The 21,989-nt window shown below is 48.5% G+C and overlaps 1 protein-coding gene across 1 annotated transcript in view; it reads left to right on the top strand.

The window, feature by feature from the left end:
* The window catches only part of PLXNA4 (plexin A4), a 443,814-nt gene that overhangs the window by 194,564 nt on the left and 227,261 nt on the right, over window positions 1-21,989 (top strand). The window contains exon 3 of the mRNA XM_009882970.1: window positions 16,545-16,676. Coding sequence (XP_009881272.1) covers window positions 16,545-16,676 — 132 coding nt within the window. The remainder of the gene's footprint in view (window positions 1-16,544; window positions 16,677-21,989) is intronic.

Below are 21,989 nucleotides of genomic sequence, written 5' to 3'. Positions count from 1 at the left end.
AAGAGTAAGCAACAGTATTTCCAATCAGGGGACTGTTTTCAAGCAAATCATCATTGTTTCAGACATTTCAAGGTGTTGTTTGGATGTTTACTTCACCCAAGTAATAGTCAATAGGACAAGAGGAAATGGCCTCAAGTTACATCAGGGGAGGTTTAGATTAATTATTAGGAAAAATTCCTTCACCGAGAGGGTTATCACACATTGGAACAGGCTGCCCAGAGAAGTGGTGGAATCTCCATCCCTGGAGGTACTTAAAAGGCGAGTGGATGTGTTGCTGAGGGACATGGTTTAGTGGTGGTTTTGGCAGTGTTAGGTTGATGGTTGGACTTGATGATCTTAAAGGTGCCTTACATCCTAGACAATACTATGATGAAGATCGGTGTGGGCCTCAAAATGCATAGGATTTTGCATATTATATCTCCCTGACTTGGAATTTCACTAAACAACCTCCCAAACTTTGGAAATATGAAACAGCAGCACTAACACACTCTGGCAGGACTTCAAGGAAAAGGAGTTGCTGCTTCTTTGGAAGTTTGAGGTCCTGTTTCTTTTCTTGCCGTCACCAGTTCCTCCGGACTCCCTGCTGCTACTGGTGTGTAAATCTGCGGTAACCTCATTGAATTCCTCCAGCACAAAGCTGGAGGTGATCACAGAAATAACTGGTTGCTCTTAGGAGTCATTCTGCTGAAGTCTGGGCCATTGCTTCAGTGAAAGGGGGGATTAAGCTCTTATATACCTCATCATTGAGCTGCTGCACCACCATCTGTGCTGTGTGGCTACGGAGGGGTGCCTTGGCTAGGACCCTGCTAGGAGGCAACCTGTGCAAGGACAAAGCCAGGAGAGCCGTGTGAACCGAAGGGAAGAGCAGCACAGATGAAAGGGGGAGTAATTATGCATCTCAATACCCTCCCTCCCAAGCAGAGCTTGGCAGGTATATCTGATCCCCGAGTCTTTTGTGTCATGACTGGCACTTGCTGTATTGACGCTGAACTCCTGACCTTGCTTTGTCTCGCACCACGACCTTATGTCCAAATGGCTCTGGGTAGAGTTTCATTGCCCGGGTTACCTCGAGGTCCCAGAGGAAAGTGATCCCTTGTCTCCCGTGAGTGACACGCTCTTGCTGCCTCTCCCTGGCCCATGGGAGATAGGTGAGGGCTGTGGAGACACAAGAAGATCATGCCCAGGCTATCGCCTTCCCATCACCAAAGGTTCAGCTGCTGCATGCTCCCTGCCTTGCTTGACATGTTCAAGATAGCAGGGAAGGATCCTGTTTGGGCACCCCAGGGACCCGAAACACAGCAGTGCCATGAGCATCTCTGGGAAGCAGTCCTGGGCTTTTTCCTGAACTCTACTAACCAAGCCTGTAACTGCAGCAGTAGTGTCTGGGGTACGATTTCTACTCTGCTAGCAACCACCCCAGGAACACTTGCACTTTGTCCCCAGAAGTTTTTAGGCAGGACCTGTTTATTGGTGTCCACTGATATGCGGCCAGGGATGAGCTGATTGTACAGAGGTAACGAGCTGTGTAGGTAAATAGCAAACCACCGACCTTTAGAGGATGGAGGACTCCTTATGGGATGCTATTTTTAGAGATCAGACGTCTCAATCTCTTACGTTAGAAGAAAAGTAACTAGCTGTCTTGCCTCAGACAGGCCATCGCTCTGGTACTTACAAAAGTAAGCAGAGGATCTGGGGGAAGAGGAGGTTGTCTGGAGGACAAGTCTTATGAGGAACGACTGAGGGAACTGGGGTTGTTCAGCCTGGAGAAGAGGAGACTGAGGGGAGACCATATCTCTCTCTACAACTACCTGAAAAGAGGTTGTAGAGAGGTGGGGGCTGACCTCTTCTCCCTGGTGACAAGTGATAGAACGAGAGGAAATGGGTTCAAGTTAAGCCAGACGAGGTTTAGATCGGATATTAGGAAAAAAATTTTCACTGAAAGGGTTATCAAACATTGGAATAGGCTGCCCAGGGAGGTGGTGGATTCACCATCCCTGGAGGTGTTTAAAAAAAGGGTAGATGTGGTACTTGGGGACATGGTTTAGAAGTGGTTTTGTCAGGTTGGGTTAATGGTTGGACTTGATGATCTTAAAGGTACCTTCCAACCTCAACAATTCTATGATTCTATATGGGGCACCAAGTGAGTTGTAGACCTGCAAGTCGGGCCTGTTGGAAGGACAGTGCGTGTTCTTAGCTCTGCTCTGACTTCCCTGCTGGCCTGTGGTCCTTGTGCATCACTTGGCTCAGCCAAAGCATCCTTAGAGATGGGCCATCAGGGCCTCCTCTGTGCTCAGCTTTTCCAGGCTCTCTGCTTTCTAATTGTTCCTACGTTTCATATTTCACCTGAAGTTCCATCGGGCAAGAGGTTTTGGGGCTGGGTCAATGCTACAGGATCATGTTAGACTCCTGAAAGCTGCTCTAACTCCTTTGATGGGGCAACTTAAACTCCCCAACAGCTTGACCTAGGATCTGATTCCCAGCTCAGCAGCCAGGCCCCAACCTGAATGGCTCAAGCAGCCTTTCTCCTCTCCCAGGAGTCCACCATCTCTGTCTAAGTGGAATAATGCGTCAGCACTCGCCTGCTAAATCCCTCTGGCTCTCTTAATTCTCTCTTGATAGTGCCTTGTTCCTTGCCCTCTGTGCCATACAGCTCCTTTAGGACAGATCCCAACAGACCTCCTAATCCTTTTAAGTGCATGCGGAGGGCTCTGTTTCCTCCATGGGGTGGTCAGCTTCGCTCCCATAGATGTGGGTTGATGTTCTGCAGATGCCGGGGTGTGCTTGGCTGGGAGGAAATCACTCCCTGCCCTCCTCGACTGCTGCATTTCCACCTTGCTTCTCTTTGTACATGGAGACTTTACACTGATGGTCCTGGCTGGTGGTTTACCAGCATTAAAAATGTGCCTACTACACCGTTATTTTTAAATTCATTTGAATTACATTTAGATAATTCAATCAAGGCCTTTGAATACACATTTGGCTAATTCTGATTGATACAAAAGGAACTCCTGTGATTAAGGGTCTGGAGATACGTGCTATTCTTATGCCATTGGATGTAATAATTACTTAACTTTCACAATACTTTTCATTTGAAGATTTCCAATGCTAATCAATTTTTACTCTCCCCAGCCCTCTCTGGAGATGTCCCTAGTAATGATCTGAGAGCCATGGGGGTGTGAACATACAATATGCCGTTTTTCCCCGTGTCACCCTCTGAGCAGAGGGATGCACAGCAATGCATGCTACTTTGGCGGCATTTTTTGAGTCTATACTTCCTGTCTCAAGAGCATCCATTTAACCTTTGCTGCAGCCACAGAAGCTGTCCCCTAAAAAACATCCAATCCCCAAATGTTTCAACAAAAAAATGTGGAGAGTGAAGCACTGGGAGGGTGGTGACATCTGAAAAGTCATATGGCCAGTTTGTAGCTCGGTTAAGGTTTAATATTCTGATTTTTCTAAGTTGCTTGCTTTAACCCTGGAGACAAATAAGAGGATGAAGGAGTATAGAGAACATTCGGTGTTACCAGCTCAGGCTGGAGTAAGGAGCTCTGCAATGGAGGTTGCTGGGAAGGAGGACTGTTGATACTCACTGCTCCAATGCTCCATATCCAGTGACCTTTGATGTAGTTCACCATGGTGGACTTGGCCCCATGTTTTCACCATGGGGCAGCAGAATTTTGCATTCTGGGTGTGGGGCCATTTTTCTTCTCTCTCATTGCATGTCCCCTCTATATCCTGGTGCCCTTCATCCTCCTGCCTCCGAGCTGAGAGCCCCTATGCCCCGCTCTCTTTCCTCTCTTAGCTGAGGTGGAGGAAGGGCCACACTGCTCATGCTTTCCTCCCACCATTCACGCTTGCTCATGTGGCATTCTCAGAAGAGGGCACAGCAGTAGGTCTCAGCACAAGTGGCTGAATATTTTGGGGATCCTAGGGGTTCTTGATGAAGCCAAGCGGCTGCAGAGAGTGTGTAGTGTGATTTAGAGGCTGCTGCCAGCTGAGGTTGTCGGTGGTCCTTTCAGGAAGGACTGAGGAGGTGGAGAGGGAGGAACTGAGGAAGGATGTGTGTTTGGTGTGGTCTTTTCTGCAGAGTTTGGAGGGGCGGCTGTCTCTCTGTTCAGTAGTGACTAGGAACATCTTGTAGCTCAGTTCTGGAGACTGCAGGTGAATCCAGCAAAGCGATGTTGGAGAGGACCAACAAATGCTCTGGTGGCCTTGGAAGAAAAAAAGCATGAGGGATGGCTTTGGGTCACTAATGAGGGACTGGCTGATGGGATATGAGAGGAAGCTTTGGGAAGACGAAGGCCTCAGTGAAACACAGCTGAGCAGAGATGGCTGCTGAGGGATTTGGTCTTGATGGAAGTTGGCTGATGGAAGAGCAGGCACTTGCTGGGACCACTGCTACGCATTTGGGACTGGCTGGTGGGCAATGTGCTCTGTGCTGAGGCTGGCCTGCAGAGAGACACGTCCGGTGTTTAGACACCAGAGACAAAAGAACAAGAGGTAACGGGCACAAACTTCAACATAGGAAGTTCCATCTCCACATGAGGAGGAACTTCTTTCCTTTGAGGGTGGCAGAGCAGTGGCACAGGCTGCCCAGAGAGGTGGGGGAGTCTCCCACTCTGGAGCCATTCCAAACCCGCCTGGACACCGTCCTGTGCAACTGCTGGAGGTGTCCCTGCTCTGGCAGGGGGTGGGACTGGAGGATCTCCAGAGGTCCCTTCCAACACCCACCATTCTGTGATTCTGTGAAAAACAGAGGAACCGTTGGTGGATCGGCAGATGAGAGCAGCCTTCAGTGGAGGATCGGTCTATGGGAGGTGAATAGAAGAGGCCTCATCCACTGTTTCAGTGCTGGGCCAGTTTTCTGGCTGCTTGCATAAAAGGGATGAAAGGGCAAACATGGAGCTTTGTCCACAGATGGTACTTCCCTTTATCTGAGGCAATATTGGAAGATAAGCATTCACTCTTTCTCTCTTCTTTTTTTTTTTCCTTTTTTTTTCCTTTTTTTTTTTTTCCTGGGGATAAACATAGATTATGAAGGTTAGAAAGGCTTCCAGGGATGTTTTTTATCTGATATTAAGTTCTTAATAGGTCACCTTGGCATTGAGAAGGCCAGGAGCTGAAAGAGTCAGCAATTGAATTACAATAACCTTTGCAGAGCACAACCCTGTCAGTGGGGCTGGGGCCCAGAGATACGTGGGACCTCATTATCTCGACCTTAGCCCCAGGGATGTCAACTGACAAAAAGGGCTGGACAGAGAGTCTGGGCTGGCTGATTTCTTTGGAGAGTTTCTCTTTCAGGTTCCTCTTTCCCCTGGCCTTGGAGATAACATGTCTCACTTTTGCTGACAGGAATTGTTCCCAAGTTGTTCCACAACTCCACCTGCCCATCCAGCCCATAGCTCATAGCAAGGGAGTGAGCAAAGAGCTCCGGCCTCCAGATTTCTCTATTTTCATTTATGCACTCACTGCCCATCACTCTCTGCATCTCTCTATAGTCATTTAGCACCGGTACCTGTCACAAATATCGGTGCAAGAGCAGAGAACCTTACTTGACCAGCGATATAATCTCTGGGATACGATTTTTGATTTGTTTTGTTTAGAGAAAACAGTGAAAGTGCCCAAATCCTCAGCAAAGCGGGAGCTTTAGTCTGCCTCTGATACGTTGCAAAGGGAAATTGCGAATGCGTGTGTATATCTCCGAGATTGAATGTGACAGGCTATGATTGAGCTTGTTGCCCTCGCTGATGCCTGGAGCTGCACAGGGCACCGCGCCACCCGAGGTGTATGTAAATGCCCGTATTCAGCTCAGATTCCCCCTGCTGTCTGCGGCAGGGAGCAGGTCCTTTTGCAGGGACGCCTGTGCTGCCCACGTGTGCTCCCACCCCAGACTCTGCTGGGTGTGAAGGTACACTCGTTGCATGCCTCTGCTCATCTTTGCATCACCCCACCTCCCCTTGCTCGTGACCAAGCCCCCGTGATGCGTTGGTGAGCGCATCCTCAGCCCAGGCAGATGAACCTCGGTGGGCAGAGGGTGTGCACGCCTGCGTGTGCGTGTCTCTGGGTGTCTCCATGTCCCTGCCTGCCTTGCCTGCTTCACTATTTCCACCCTCTCGCATGCTGCTCTGTCGATGTGCGCTCCGCTGCCCATGCCCATCTGTGTGCTGCTGCGTGATCTCCTGCCCATGTGTCCATGCCTCCCGTTGCCAAAGGGCAGCTGGCTTCCTCTCAAGTGACACGGTGTCGTGAGGGTCTGTGGGTGTCTCAAAGCTCACCCCGTCTGGCCGCAGTCAAAGGGCCCTTTGTGGTGCTGTTCTGGACCCTCCGCCGCGGGGCTCGCAGCCCTCCGGGTCACCGCGTTCCCGGCACAGCAGGATGAGCTCATCTCTGGGAGGAATCTGGTCCCTCAGCTTCATGAACAGGCACTTATAAAGGACCTGTATTCACGATCCAACCCATGTTGCGATCCATCTGTCCTCATACCATCCCATATTACTGCCTGCCTCAATTTCGGAGCAATTCCATGTAAAGATTTCTACTCCAGGCCAACTACGTTGAGATCTTTGTCCCTGGTCAGTCCCATTCACACACACACCGTGCTTCTGGGTATTCCTTAACCAAAAGCATGCAGGGCTTTGACAGTTTCTGGTAGTGACACTCGTCTGAATTGTTTTTATCTACAGTTTGACCCATGCTAAAGAGCTGGCAAGAGGTAGGCACGCATTTTGGGTTGTGCACTTTATGTGCTGCCACCCAATGAATGCTCTTGTCTGTAAAAGTTTAATTTTTGCGCTTTTATTTTTTTGCATTGTTGTTCCTTTAATCTCAATCAAAACTCACTGACTCAAAGTATCTATTTACATTCTTTTTCTGAAGAACCAGGCAGTAACAGGGGAAACATTTCAAAGCTAGCTGTCCCCTCCCCAGAATGTTGGCCAAGCAAATGAAATTCCACAAGTTTTGGAGAAATGAAAATGCCTGGAGATCTGTACCCTTCCTGCCAAGGTCAGCGGCTTTATTGGCGTCTGAACTCCTGCACCCTGAAAAATTTGAACAACTTCATAATGTATCAGAAGACCTACAGAGCTAATAGGTCCAGGCGATTCCCTTTCAGCTCATGCAATAGGGTGCTGTGAGGAGCAGGAGATGATATGGTTGCTGTAGAGTAGCCATAGGTGTGTTGCAAAGAGCCAGCTGAAGGATTCAAAAGCCCCATCGTGGGGCACGTGAATGGAGTGGCACTGGGATGACCTTTGAGATTATCCACTGGGGTCACAAATATGAGCATCCAGCAACAAGGCCCTCTTTGTGAACACTGAACTTTACCTCTGGGAATGTCAAATAGAGAATGTTTGCTCTCCATGGAGGACCTGGAGGTGCTCTATAGAGGGTATATCCTGTGGTAGGATATATGCCTGATAAAGCAACCCACGGATGAAGAGACTCCGCTCTGTTGCCAGCAGTGTTGAAATCCTGCGGAGCTCAGGAAGCAGACACGGAGGCTCTATGGGCTCCTTTGGTGAAGGAGCAGATTCATCCCATGTTCCTGCCCTGCCTTTGCTCTGGCAGAAAAGTCAATCGTGGCAGGTCTTTCCTTAATGTAGTTTCATTCTCCCACTCAGTTGGGCAATGTTTGTAAGCGCCTTAAGCCAAACGTTTAGATGTAAAATCTGGTGGCTACAGTGTTCAAGTGGCCATTTTGTTTGGCCAAACACATGCCTGATGCGGACATCAGCTCTTAGAGATGCCACTGCTGTCAGCATGAAGTTTCCTAGGACATATCCGCAGGTGAATGCTCTGAGTGCCCGGCTTCCTTTTCTGCTGATAGAGGGCAAATCACAATTTCTCAGTCTCAAATGGCTTTTATTTTAGGTTGCAGGGCTGGGGTAAGTAGAGAACATCTGTTCATGGGGTGCCTGGCAGTGAGAGCGAGTGTACCCCAGATGTCTGGGACCAAGATGGCCACTGTCTGCGGAGCCCAGGCAAGGGCCAGGAGCTGTGATGCCTCATGCAGAGGAAGGAGGAGGAATAACAGGTTCAGGACTTTGGTTCTTGCACTGAGCAGCACAGCCCCATCCTTGGAGGGGACTGGACAGCAAAGGCCTCAGCCCCGTGCCATAGGTGAGTGCCAGCAGCCTGTTAATAGATCGCCTGGCAGGGCTTGTTGCTGAACGCTGATCACTTGGCAGGCCATTACCTTGAAAAATGAGCTCTGCCGAGCTTGCCTTGTGTTGTTACAAACTAATGATTTGCATTGATTAGCACGTGGCTCATGAGTGTCTAATTTATCAATCAGGGAGCGCCAGGGGAGCGTGTGTAAACCATGCTTTCAAAAATGATGTCATCTGTCAATTGGCTCATGAATGTGAAAGCTGCATACACCTGACGTGCTCTCCTTAGTGAGGCAGAGAAGGGACCAGGTCATCTCCTTCCCTTTCCCCTGTGCCCAGCTCTGTAACTCTTTCAGTTTGGGGTGAGCCCTGCACTCCAGGTACAGCCTGGTTGGCCACACTTGAAGCTGTAATTATTATTTTTACAGTACTGGGAGCAGCAGTCATAAACTCACCGTGCTAGGTCCCGTCCAAACCCAGAATGACCAGGGTGGTCTTTTATTTATGTCTAATTTAGATCGTAAATCCATTGCAGCTGGGAGTATCTCTTGCTATAAAAGCGGGTGGAGAACCACAGTGGTATGGCACAGTAGTCACAAGCCATGGGCTGTGAAAGAAAGGGGGCCTGTGTCAGCTAGGAGTTTGGCTATCTGGCTTGTAGGACCCTCCGGCCCAAAGCAGAAGGTTCATTGCAGCATATCCAAGATCACTGCATGCTTGACCCACCATGAAATTGGAGCACCTAGTAGCCACGTCAAGGCATGGTGACCCATGTCTCTCTGGAAAAGACAAACCGATGGCCATCAACATCTCGCCCCATATTTGTCCTGTCCCTGCTAAAGTAAGAGGAATCCTCAGCGCCGGTGTGCTGTGCTTGCCCTGCAAGGGAGATCTCGCGTCCAGCAGTCAAGCACGTCTCTGTTTGACCTAATTTTGCAGCCTGGCTGGATTACACAGGAGGTCAGTGAGTGACTCCTCTGCAGGGATTAGACCCTGTGCCCCTGCCCAGTGCAGCTACCCGTGCTCCCGGACAGAGCCCGGCTGAGGCTGTGCGGAGGCAGGATTACAGTGCAATGCCTGCAGATGCTAGGGATTAGCTGGTAATATTCTAGGGAAGCTGTTTTCTTGAAAACCCTGTGTTTGCTGCTCGGAAAAAAACAAACAAAAAAACGTGGGAACTGTGGGGATGGAGAAGAGGGGAAGAACCATTCTCCTTGGCTGTTGCAACACTGTAGTAAGTACATCTTGCTTGCTAACCCCAAGATTTAAGTCTCCTGGACAAAAGAAATGGAAACCAGGAGCCTGAAAGGGTTGCAACACCAACCCACTTTGCTTCTGTTGTGTGGAGCAGACGTGTGCCCTCAGGTGTGCATATACATTCTATAGAGTGAGCTTGCTGTGCCTGTAGGTGTCTTCCGTGGGGGTATTCTTGGGTGTTCAACTTTGGGTCTGTGGATATAACTGGACGAGTGATCACATAGACACGGATGAACTTGGGACAGAGCTTTGGAGGTGAGCTTTGCCATGGTAAAAACTGGTGGGCGCTTGCAAATTTAGGGTGTGGGTCTCCCTTGGGAGCAAAAGCCTGGGTTCCACTTTCCAGATCAGCCTCTGGTGAGAGTGGCCGCTGTCATGACACATTAAGGTCCGGACAGCATTGAAAGCACGAGTGTTGAGAAGATTAAACACCTGGTTTTGCAAGATCCTGCTCTCCATATGGCTGAAGGTGCTCTGAGATCTGTATTTGGATGGGCTGGCATTGTTCATGCAAGCAGCACCTTAAAACATCTGTACAAGAAAAGAGAGAAGGCTGCTGGCTGCTGACTATTAGGCAGGAGAAAGAGATACCTCACCCCTTGCTTTTTCAATTAGTGTTTCTAAAGGCTTTTCGGATCAGTAGATAGACGGGGCTATTGAAATGCCATGTTTTATTAGAAATTGATCTCCTGTTAATAGGCTTTAGGCAAATTAGAACAGTTTATTCGACTGGAAAACACGCGCCAAAATGGAGGAAAATAGGAGGAACATGGAGTGTCACCAGCCCCTTCCTCATCTTTGCCAAGATCAATAGAGCTACATCATGTAACCCAAATCAATGGAAAAGCAGAAATAGATGATCATCATAACGGCCTGACATTAGATCATATGCTGTCTGCTGTGTCTTTTCCCCCTTGCCATGCCAGGAGCAGCAGCCAGCAGTCCCAGCATCCGCTGGGGAACATTAGGTTCATAAAACAGGGAGGAACTGATATTGGAAAAGCAATGAAGTATTAGAGGCCCCTGTGCAGTCATAAGACTGTGGCTGGGCGCTGCTCGGAGCAGCCTGGATTGATGTGCTGGGCTCCAGGGCTGCTTGGATCTCCTAGAAATGAGGTTTTCAGATCCTTAATCCAATAGCAAGAAATAATGATGGCGTTCTCAGTGAGAAGCCCTGGGAGAAAGAGAGGCAGGGAGGACAAAGGAGGGATGCCTCGGGGTATGGGGAGGACGGAGATTGTCCTGCCAGGTCTAGCTTTCCCTCCCCAAAAATATTTCTCCTCCTTTCAGAGGCAGTGCCGCAGCCATATTCGCTCCCTCACGTCCAGTAGGAGGCAGCACGGACAGAATCTGTGACCTGCGGGGCTTTGCCTTTGAAATCCACCCTTGCAATCTTCCTGGCAGCCACTTATTCACCTCCTCTGGGAACCGGGGGCAATTTCATGGCCAAAATAAACCACCAGCATGACTTGAGCGGGAGCTGCTGGAGCGTCGGCTGGAAGCCTTGGGGATGGCAATGATGAATTCCCTTTAACTTCATCAGCCCTGGGGGCTGCTGACGCTGCACAAAAGCAGAATGGTGGGGAGGGACGGGTTGGCTGAATGAGCCATGGTTCACCAGGTCCTCTTCCACTTAGTTATTCATTTAATCATTTGTAATTACTATCATCCAACCAGCGTCTGCTCCCTCTGTCCTTCTGGCAGGCCATCGTGATCCTGCTCCTGACCACACTCTCGGGAATCCTGGATGGGTTTCAAATGTTTTATACAAAGGGCTTAATGGATAGGGTCTCATTTTGATTCTGGTGGGCCAGGAACGATGCTCTGGGCAGGAGGTGATGGTTTTAGAAGAATAGGAAACAGCTGAGCTCAATTGGCACAGTAGAAACGATCCATTCTTTTGCTGCCAGTGGCCAGTCCAAGCTTCTGGGACAATAAAATAGAGGTGAGGTAGTAGCACAGTCCTGGTTCAAGACTGTGCTTTTGAAGTGAGTCTGAAAACAGTTTGGAAGACAATTGGTGGTCTGTGCTTAATTTGCTGTGATTCATACAGCAGATTAGTCTTAAATTGTATGAACTGAGTTTTTCTTGGTTAAAAAAAAAAAAAAAAAAGATGATGTTGATGTTCTCCAAATGCTGATTCAGTCTACGGGATCAGGCTTTGATGGGTCTGAAGTAAAACTCCTGAAGCACGTCTAGTATGCATGCTGGAATTTAGAAGAAACAGTGTCCCTTTACAGGTAACTTCTTTTACACTATGCTATTTCCTAATATATACATACGGTTTGGGAGAGCTTTTCCCACCTCTGCTGCTGGTGTGCACGGTCACTTCACCTCTTTCTCACCTAACCTCTACATCTGCACAATGAAGCTTTCCGAAAGAGACTCTCCCCATCCAGCTTGGTGGAGGAATACCGTGCTAACAGCGGTGTGACAGAGGCATTGAGAGGACGGATGCTCCAATCTGGAAGGCAGGTGTTTCTGTTGCTCTGGTGAGCTTAAAGATATTTGCTTTTTGCCATGAGTATGGTTTGTCTTCCAGCAATGGGACCAAATTTTTGCTAGCACCAATTCCTTTGTCCTCCAACTCCACTGCTTTTCTCTGACCCTTTGGAGTCCATACCCGTGATTTGGAGGAGTTTATCGTGTCCCTCTCTTGGATAACCGTATGATCCCAACCTCTAAAACCCATCTCCCTCTTAGGAAGTGTGATTGAGGCATCTGCCACCAGTTTGCCTGGGAGACTGCTCAAGCATCACCCTCCTGTGGACCCCACGGCAGCTGGGGAGACCCAGATAATGCTGAAAAGCACCAGTCGAGTGATGGAAGGTATCTTTTACCTTCTTTCATCCATCAGACCCGTGGGCTCCTTGCCAGGATGCCTGTAGCGCTAGCCATGGCCAGGGTGGCAGCTCAGGGAAGGCCAGAGCCTGTGTCTTTAAAGATTAATAGTGTTGTTTGCTCATTAAGGAGATCGTTTTGAAGCCAACGCTAGCCAGAACATTCGAGTGCAAGCATCTGTTTGCTACTGGGAGAGGATATTTATTGTCTGATACTTCAATGGATGTAAATAAACAGCCAGACCTAGATAATGTTCAGACAAACAAACAAGCAGCTGCCAGAATAGGTCCCCTGGTAGTTGACCTTCGGGAAGCATCATGCTGATGTTTTAATAGCAGCCGGCTTTGCAGAACGAAGCCCAGTGAGTACAGCCTTCCGGGAAGCAGGATTAATGTGCTGCCAAACCGTGTTGGTCCCCGGGAGCTCTGTATATGTGTCTTGGGCTAAAGGAGGGTAGGAGAGCTTGGGGTGCTGAGTAGAGCATCTTGTAGTCCAACGGAGCGTGGGCTTGTTCAAGGCAGATGTGTCGGCAGTGGGAATGGGTATTCCCGCGGTGGAGGTGGTGAGCGTGTTTGTGGAGGAGTGTGCACATGTCTGACAGTGGTGGTTGTGCTGGGCTGGGCATTTTGAGACTCATGTATGGTCCTGGAGTCCTTTCCTTCCATCCATCGCTTCTTGCTCCCCTTCGTCTTGCCGTGCAGAGGTGCTCACGGTTCACAGGCAGTTTCAAGGAGAAATCCCCACTGGACTGTCAGTCAGGCTCTAATCCCACAGCCGAATAAGAACATCTTCAATATAAGAATACCCGTACTTCAGTCAGAAGAAAACTCTGTCTATGGCAGCACCCCAGCTCCACGTGGGGCTTGTGGCTGATGCTGGCAAAGAAGAGCAGGAACAGAACAAACTGCTTGTGCGTGCTTCAAATTCCCTGCAATTGGCAACTTGGGGAGCTTTCCGAGCAAAGATCGTATCTGTGTCCCTGACTTCAGTGGTGATCACTTGCAGGCTTTGATGGGAATCTTCTCATTTCCCCTTCACAGGCTCTTCTTCTGATTTTTTTTTTTTTTTTCCTCTAATCCAAATGCCCTGGGTCTAGTGAGTGTCTGGGAGCCAGGAATAAATCTCTAAGAGAAATTGCTGTTGTGTTGTCTGATGCTCAGAACTGAGAAGAACGTGCAGGGAAGGTGGGCTCCATGCCTGGGGTCAAACATAAGAAAGCCAGGGTTTAAGACAGGTAAAGGGATAGCTTGAGTTAAGGGCCAAATTTTTCGCTGCAAGCTACGATAATCACCTCTATGCTGGTGCAGGGCTCACACGGTCTGGGCAGTGTGGGTTAAAGTCTGCCAGACTTTCTGGCCTTCTTCCGAATTTTCTTTTTCCTTAGCTACTAGCTTTAACTACAAAGAGAAGTCTCTGCACTTCCAGTTGTTGGGCTGTGTGTGTGCATGAGTGCACGTGTGTGTGTTTGCACATGTACGGCAGAATGAGCCCTGTTCCTCCCTCCCTCCCTCCCTCTCTGCAAAATAATGATTTTGCAGGCAATTAGGCTAGCAATAGCTGTTAAATCACTTCCAAGTATCTCTGTTTTCCTGGTGTGAAACCTCTGCAATCTTTTACCTGCGCCAAATGCAGAGGGGAGATCCCTGGGGGCTGTGTCTCCTGTCTACGCGGTTTGTTAACTCCAGCTGACTATTTCTCCAGCCTGCCTCTTCCATCTCTGAGCTCCCTCTCCTCTAATGGGGCCTGGCAAAGGCTGAGGACAGTGACTGCGCCCTGGGGTGATAATTGGATGCTTACATATCTAGTGGCCTACAGATCTGACCCTGACGATGCTGAAAAATCAAGGTCAAAGCAGCAAAGACATAAGGTTTGTTTAGCAGAGCGATCAGCAGAGAGAGCGAGGATCTTCTGTAGCCCTCTGACGAGGACAAGCAGCCCTAAGGGAGCTGGGGGGGAGAGGCAGAGCTGAAACAGCAGGCAAAGCTCAACGACTGCTCCCTGAGAGTGAGAACCTTGTGCAGGAAAGTATCCTGCCATGGGAACCGTCGAGCTGCCCTGGGCAGAGCCCCAAAGAGGGACCCCTGTGTGTCTCAATCTGCAGCCCTTTCTGTCTCCTTCCTTTCTGCTGAGTGTCCGAAGGGGAATGACTCATCTAGAGACCGTTGGCCTCCTTGCCCTTGACCTCATGGGTGAATCACATCAGTGTCCACTTTCAAGAAGAGAGACTCTGAGGAGCTGAATTCACCCCTTAGGGACCATGAACATGAGCGAGCCATTCCCTCTCAGGCAGTCAGAGCCAGCGGGAGGTACGGATGCTCCGTGTTGGGCTTCAGGCCCCGACCTCTCCGTGTGTCGATGCTGCAGAGCGTGTTGCTGTCATCACCAGATCCATCAAGATGACAAAGTGACTGCAAATCCTTTGGTGTCATTTGACCAGCCCAACGGCTGATACCTGCACGTGTGCCCACTTCTGCGGGGGTTGAGCAGCCTGATGGATTGCACACAGGATCTGAGCATCCCTGAGCACCCTCCTCACCCTCCGCTGTCACAGACAGCCCCTCTAACTCTTCTCTTCCTCATTTCCCTTATTAGTCTAGGGGGAATAAGGTTTCTTTGTCGTCATACAGCAGGTGGGGAGACTGAGGAAGGATGAAGACAAGAATCTGTATATCATTGCTGCCCTTTGCTCATACAGGCTTTCCAAACCCTTTGTCGTTCCCTCTCTTCCTTTCCCTTTGCCTTTCTAATATAGAAGATAATTCAGGATCAGTTTCTTGGCTGAAAGGTTGATACAGAAGGAACAAGCTCATGGACTGTGTGCCAGGGAACAGTGAGAATAGGTCCCGATACCATAAATTCTCCTCAGCTTGTTTTTAACTTTGGGTGGGAAGGATGCTTTTTGCTCAGCTATCAAACCACACAACTGCAAACCAGGAACTGGGAGCCTTTGGTCTGCCTTTGGTCAGGAAGGTATGGAGATGACAGGCTGAGAGAGTTTGGGTTGTTCAGCCTGCAGAAGAGAAGGCTCCGGGGAGGCCTTGTAGCAGCTTTCCAGTATCTGAAAGGCACCTGCAAGAAAGCTGGAGAGGGACTTTTTACAAGGGCATGTAGTTATAGGATGAGGGATAATGGTTTTAAACTGGAAGAGGGGAGATTTAGGATAGATATTAGGAAGAAATTTTTCACTCTGAGGGTGGTGAGCCCCTGGTGCAGGTTGCCCAGAGAAGCTGTGGCTGCCCCATCCCTGGAGGTGTTCAAGGCCAGGTTGGATGGGGCTTGGAGCAACCTGGGCTGGTGGGAGGTGTCCCTGCCCATGGCAGGGGGGTTGGAACTAGGTGATCTTCAAGGTCCCTTCCAACCCAAACCATTCTATGATTCTATGATCATGACATGGAGCACAAAGCAGATCTCCTACAACTTTGTTTCTTCTAGGGAAGGTTACCATAATGTGTGTATTGCTGCAGAATAGATGATTTTGTGAAATGGAAAGGCTACTCGCTAAAAAATATAGCAAGGGAGATAGGCAATGTGGATACATCTCTAAAATACACAGCTATGGGGTTTGCTGAAGTACAGAGCCTCACAAAGTCCAGAGGGACCCAACACTCCTGTGTGTGATTATAATTGTGATTATACTGTTGAAAGGGATTAGAAGCCTTCTCCAGCTGGTTTTCAGCCCAATATCTAGAAATCGGTTTTAGACAAGTAAAGAAAACTCTGGTGTTTTGTGCACTTTCTTCTGTCAAGTCACTGTCAGGGACAGACTGGGACTGTGTGTTTCGTTCCTTCTCATAATTCCAGTTATTGATGTTCCTAAGTGACACCCTGTTATGAGATGTGGCCGGAATCATAAGGTGACATATTTGTGCAGGGCTGATTTCAATATCTGATATTTGTAATCAACAAGAGAAATAGTCTGTGTTGTATTGTACACTCTGCAATAATGTATTGCCCCATGGAATATTCGCAATAAGAACAATAATACTGTCTGACTTGTATTGGAGTGAGTCAGTCCTGCAGAGTCTTGTGTGTTTTTTCGCTCATCATCACCACAAATTCTGCCCCTTGTGCCATTGTTTTCAGCTTGGGAAATTTGTCCAGGCAATGACAGCAGCACAGCGATAGTGTCAGATAAAAGCGAGCAGAGTCTGTACCGTTCTACAGATGGGACCAGGAGAATCAGTTAAAACTGCTTTATCCTTATTATGCAACAATGGTGGTTGTTGTCCAAAAGGCCTGGACAGAAATGCATTTCTTCAATGATTATTCTATAGTCTGCATGGCAAGAGGAAAAATACTCATGTTCTCTCCCCGCTTTGGTTTTTTGCTCTGCAGATCCGGGTGGACGGCACCACCAAGAACACACTGGAGTATGAGATTGTGCAGGTGGTGGATACTGGCCCCATATTACGGGATATGGCCTTCTCAATGGATCATGAACACCTCTACATCATGTCTGAGAAGCAGGTAAGAAACTCCATCAATCCGTGGTGCTTTGAAAGGTTTTATATTGATCATGCTACGGACATCAGAATTGCACACGAAGTTCTGATAGTGAACCCAGTTACTACATAGATGTGTTCCGTTGTTGATCTCATGATTTTTCGTGCCTAGAAACCATTGTATTTATATTCTGATGCAATTTTTGAGGGGCCAGGGGCAGAGACCTAAGGGGGCAGAAACCACCTCCAGTGTTGCTTTATGTAGTACACGTCCTACTGGCTACATGACAAGGAGCTGCTACTGCATCTGCGGCATACCACATTGCTCTCCACCCCCACTCAAACTGTGGCTACATCTGCCACAGATACGGATAAGTGTAACGCTGAATCATTTGGCTCCAACTGGAGTATTTGGAGAAGCTGGAGCCTCTTTGAGACACAGTGATCAAGAGTGTAGGACACTGCCTGCTAGGGTGCAGGCCAAGTTTAGAGTAATGTTCCTGTTGTGTTATTAGTATTATTATTGAAAATACTAACAGCCAGATTCCAAGGAAGGACCAATCTGGGTGTTCAACATGGAAGTCTGCCTGATTTCAGCAGAGTGCTTGGCCTAAGGAAGTTTTCTGCTTGGGGTGGGAGGAGGAAATACTTTTGCATGAGGAAATTCATAGTAAAATTTAAGTTAATCTTGTGGACATCCAGGGACTTGAAATATTGTAACCAGTTCGTTCATGAGTGCTTGTGAGGAGCTTTAGATCCTCAAACCAAAGGGAGCAATGGGGCACTTTGGTAGGGAGATAGCAGGTGCCCTACAGTGCAAGTTTAGTTCAACTGGAGGCCACCAGTCCGTGTGTGACATGTTCACCCGTACGTTGGGGTTCAATGATTCTTTGAGCAAGTATTACCCGCCTGGCCTTAAATTATGTACGTGGCACCAAACATAAACCATCCGCTTGATATACTTCTTATTGCCTTCATGAATTGCCTGGAAGATGTCTTGCTTGGGAGCACACATTCCCATAGCACTTTCAGAGCAATGTGGTTTCCTCCCAGTATCACCCGGTTCTCAAACACCGAGATTCGCCCTAGATGTTGTGTGATATGTTCTGATGCTCTGACAGCATTGGTTTATGATGGTCAACAGTCAGCAGTCTCCAGGATGGAGATGGGCTGCAATGTCCCTTCTCACCCATTCTTGTGGCAGTTTTACCACCCACTAATTCCTGCCTTAAAAAAAAACCACAGTGAAGAACAAAACACAAGTTCCCTCTTCACTTGTCATGATTTTATAGACCCTTCTCATATCCTCTTCAGGTGGCTGTTTTCCAGGCTGTGGCTAACACTGAAATTATTAGCTTTTACCTACGCTAAGAGGAGTTTTCTCCTGGCCCATAAGGCAGGGAGGGATACATGCAGTTTTTGGTGGGAGGTATTTAGCAGGGTTGCTGTGATCCAGGAGCTCAGGTGTGGCAGGCTGGCTATCCTTCTCCCCATGCAAAGTTGGGGCGTTATAGTTTCCAATCTATGACTGTCATTTCTTCTGCTTGATTAATTTTATTTTAAATATTTTGTGTCGCTGCAATGTCTCCAACCCTCTCCCTATGCTATGGATACCTCAAAGTGGGAGAGGGGAGCAACTTTGTACACTCGTCCTTATTAATGAGGCTGCGAGATGATGATAACTCAGGAGAAAGGACGTGATGACAGAGCTGGCATTGCTTTCTTATCTGCTCCATGCTGGGCAAGGATGGGATGTCGTCCCCAGTGCTGAAGTGAAAACGGTCCTAGTCACCTGCTGGGATGGGGTGGGGAGCTGGAGACAGGCACTGCTTGTGAGCTCCTGGGAGACCTTGGTCAAGACATGGTTCCTTTTTCTCATCCTTTTACTCTGTGGATTCTTTTATTTTTATTTAGCAGAATGGGGCTCCCTGCATGGTCACACCCCTTAAGCATGTCAATATGCCAGTAATCAACCCACTGATTTCAGATTTGCCCAGAGTTTCCGTTTTGTGCAGGCCCATTTGGCAACAGGTCACTTTAGATAGCACCACTGGCTTTGTACAGCCGATTTACAGAGATGATATATTAGACTCCTTTGGGCTGGGTGGTATCCTAACACACCCAGGAGCTGTCTCGATTCTCTCTAGGAGAGGGCAATGGGACAGAACTATTTACTCACTCACTTCTTAAGAAAAAAAATGAGATCTGGAACAAGAGGAGCAACTTGGTTTTCCTCCAGAAACTTCCAGGAACATCTTCTTGCTGGTACATTGACTACCTGCACTGCCCTGACCATTACAATGTGAGCAGACTCATTTTGTGGTTGGCTATTCTGAAGCACAAGCTTAGGCAGGTTTTTTTAGGACCACAAATTGTTGATGGAGCCCTACAGAGAACTCAGGAGCCCCGAGTCCCTGTCATTTATCCAGTCATCTCCTCCCACCCGTCTTTGAAATCCAAGGGTGTTTGTATGAGCGACGTTAGTGAAAAGGGCATGGGCTGTTAGTATTTAAAATCTGATCTGATTTTGTGAAACACTCAACGCTACAGAAGCCTTTGCCCATCTCTGATTTTATCTGCGACGTAGCAAGCATTGCAAATGACAGCGCTGCCGTTGTGGCAATACAGTCGCTATCTGTGTGTTCATGATATAACACGCTTCAAGTGCTCGAATGAATTAACATTTGTGGGGCCTCGGTGGCCGAGCGTGGGCTCAGGGGTTTGCCTTTGCTGGAGGCAGGACTATGAACACCGTGGGGGAGTGCAGGCTGGCCTGGGAGTATATATCTGTCCACTGTATGTGCCATGTTATACAGTTCTTTTCATAAATGGATGAAGATTTGGCTTCTCAGAGGTTTTCACTGCCCACAGAAATCCCCTGATATTGTGAGGTCAGTGGAGATGAGGGATAGGAAGGTGATGGCTTGACCTGACCTTTGCAAAGGCAGGCAGGCACCAGGGATGGTCCTCTCCCTGAGGAAGGAGAAGGTTTCTTCTCCCTCCGTCTGCTGGCCTCAACCCTGGCTGTCTCCCTGAGATACGAGTGATTCAGTTGGGTGTGTAACTGCTCCATTAAAAGCAGGTTTGCCAGGCTTGGTTCCATTACTCACCAGCCCTCAACAGGAATGGACTCCCCACTGACAAAGCCAATTTCTCCAGCCTGTCCCATTCCTATCGTGGTTCTGGCAGCCCCCGCAAGGATTGCTCTTGCCATGCCCCAAACTATTCTGCAATAAGGCGTTTGGACTCAGCTCAGCAAGGCACCCTTTAACTTGAAACACCTTCAAAGACCTGTCACTATAAATCTGGCTATTAGAAGAGGCTTTTTCATGCCAAAAAAAAAAAAAAATATCCCCTGGCCTTTTCAAAGTCAACATCTGCATGGGAGCAGTTTCCATAGTGCACTGGGGGGTCCTTGGGCTGCACATGGGGGTTTTCATCTGGAGCTGAACTCTCTGTGCTCCAAGGGAAACAGGGAACTCGGCTCAGCCCTGTGGTCTGTGTTTGAAACAGGTCCTCCTTTGCAGCTCTTCTGAGCGCCCAGAGGTGACAAACAGCACTTGTTGGTGCTATCAGACGTGCTGCGCTCTCAGGAGCAGGATGCAACAGCTTTTCACCCTCAGAGGGGCCCCGTTATATATAAATACATATTTTATAGGGAGATTGATTGAACGAGGGAGGTGGGAAGATTTGTCACTGAAACCCAGAGACACAGTATACAAAGGTCCCATCATTTCACGGAGGTGCAGGCGTATGTGTGTTTCAATGTCCAGAGTGTCGATTCCTCATTTGTCTGTCTGAATGTCACTTGTCCCTGTATCGAGATGTTCCCTGGGGGTCACGGGAATATCGGTACATTGGAGGCTTGGGATGGTTCGGGGATTTTTTTATTTTTTTTTTTTTCCGTTTCTGGTGTGCAGACACTGGGGAGCCCTCTGCCTCACACGCTGATCTAAGGGGATGAGGAGCAGATGGGAAATGCTGTTGGAAGAGCAGGGGAGGGAGGCCTGCAGTATCTCTGCATCTCCTCTGCTCCTCATCACACACACACATACCTCCTTAGGTCCCTCTTCCTCCTCTAACCCTCTCTCTGAATCTTTTTCTCCTCCCAATTGAGAAGCCTGAGCCTCCAAGCTCCCTGGAGCTCTCTGCAGGGATCGAGGTGTTTCGTTCACCCTTTTCTCACTATCCCTCATCCCTTTCTCTCTCTCTCCGATCCCATCCCTCTTGATGGCACCATCCTCTCATTTGCAGGCTGACACTTGCTTTTCTGTCACTCCTCTGCTCCTGGCATCCCTGTTCCTTCGCTCTCTCCTCTTCCAGCAGTCCCCACGCTGACCCCACCGTGCCTCCTTGCTTCCTCGACGCTTCAGTGTGGACATGCACACGCAGCGTGGAGCTACGTGCCAGGAGGTGCAGGATACTCGTTTTCCCGTTATGGCTTTGCACTAGTATTTGGAAGGTGGCTTCCACCACCCTCTAAATAACTTTTCTTTCAGCGTGTTGGACTCCCGGGTCTCTGGGAGTGTTAGGTGTGTTTTGCAAAGCTGATGCAGCACCTGGAAGCAACTCCAGGACATGAGAATCACAGCTCTTCCCTTTGATATAGAGGGATCAAAGAAAAGAGCCAGAGAAAACGAACTTAAAGGCTCAAAAACCAGAAGGCAAACAGCGAGAGGCCCCAGCTTCATATTATTAAACTTCCAAGGCTTTGAGCTGCCTCCTACTTTTGGTTTACTAATGGCTGGGGAAGACTCTGTTCTGCAAACAGTTTATGAGTAACCCTACGTTTGACTCAAGGAAGGAGATTTGCTGTCCCTCTCAGTGCAGGCAGGTATGGTTCACGCAGGTGAGTCAGCTTCGTGCTCCAGCGGGAAGCTGTGCTTCCCTGTAAAATAGCAAAAAGTCATCCATGATCTGGGAATAAATCACATCTGTGTGGTGCTATCATTCCCTAAAACCATTACAGCATGTCTAAGGTGAGACTGGTAGGGTCACGCGTAGCAGAAGCAGATAGGTATTTTGGGGGCTCTTTTAAACTTTGCCAATGAAATATCAAATAAATATGTACTCCGACTAAAGCCTGGCAGAAACCACATTTGGTAAAAATTAAGTAACGGTATTGCAAATCATGTTGACAGGGTCTTTTTGGCCTCTCTGTGTCTGTTTCTCATTAAAATGGGGAAGGCTTATACCTGTTTGTCTCCTGAGATTTATTCTTCTTCCCTTTGCCGTTGAGTCACTATCTGCAGCAGAATTATTGTGTGCAAATTAGCTGCAAAAGAAGAGGTGGTGACTGGCTAGTTTACTTCTGATTTCATGACCACTGATTAAAATC

Source organism: Charadrius vociferus, unplaced genomic scaffold (assembly GCF_000708025.1).
Source record: "Charadrius vociferus isolate BGI_N301 unplaced genomic scaffold, ASM70802v2 scaffold32, whole genome shotgun sequence".
Lineage (NCBI taxonomy): Eukaryota > Metazoa > Chordata > Aves > Charadriiformes > Charadriidae > Charadrius > Charadrius vociferus.
The sequence above is the reverse complement of the archived record's forward strand: the minus strand, read 5'-3'. Positions and strand labels throughout refer to the sequence as shown.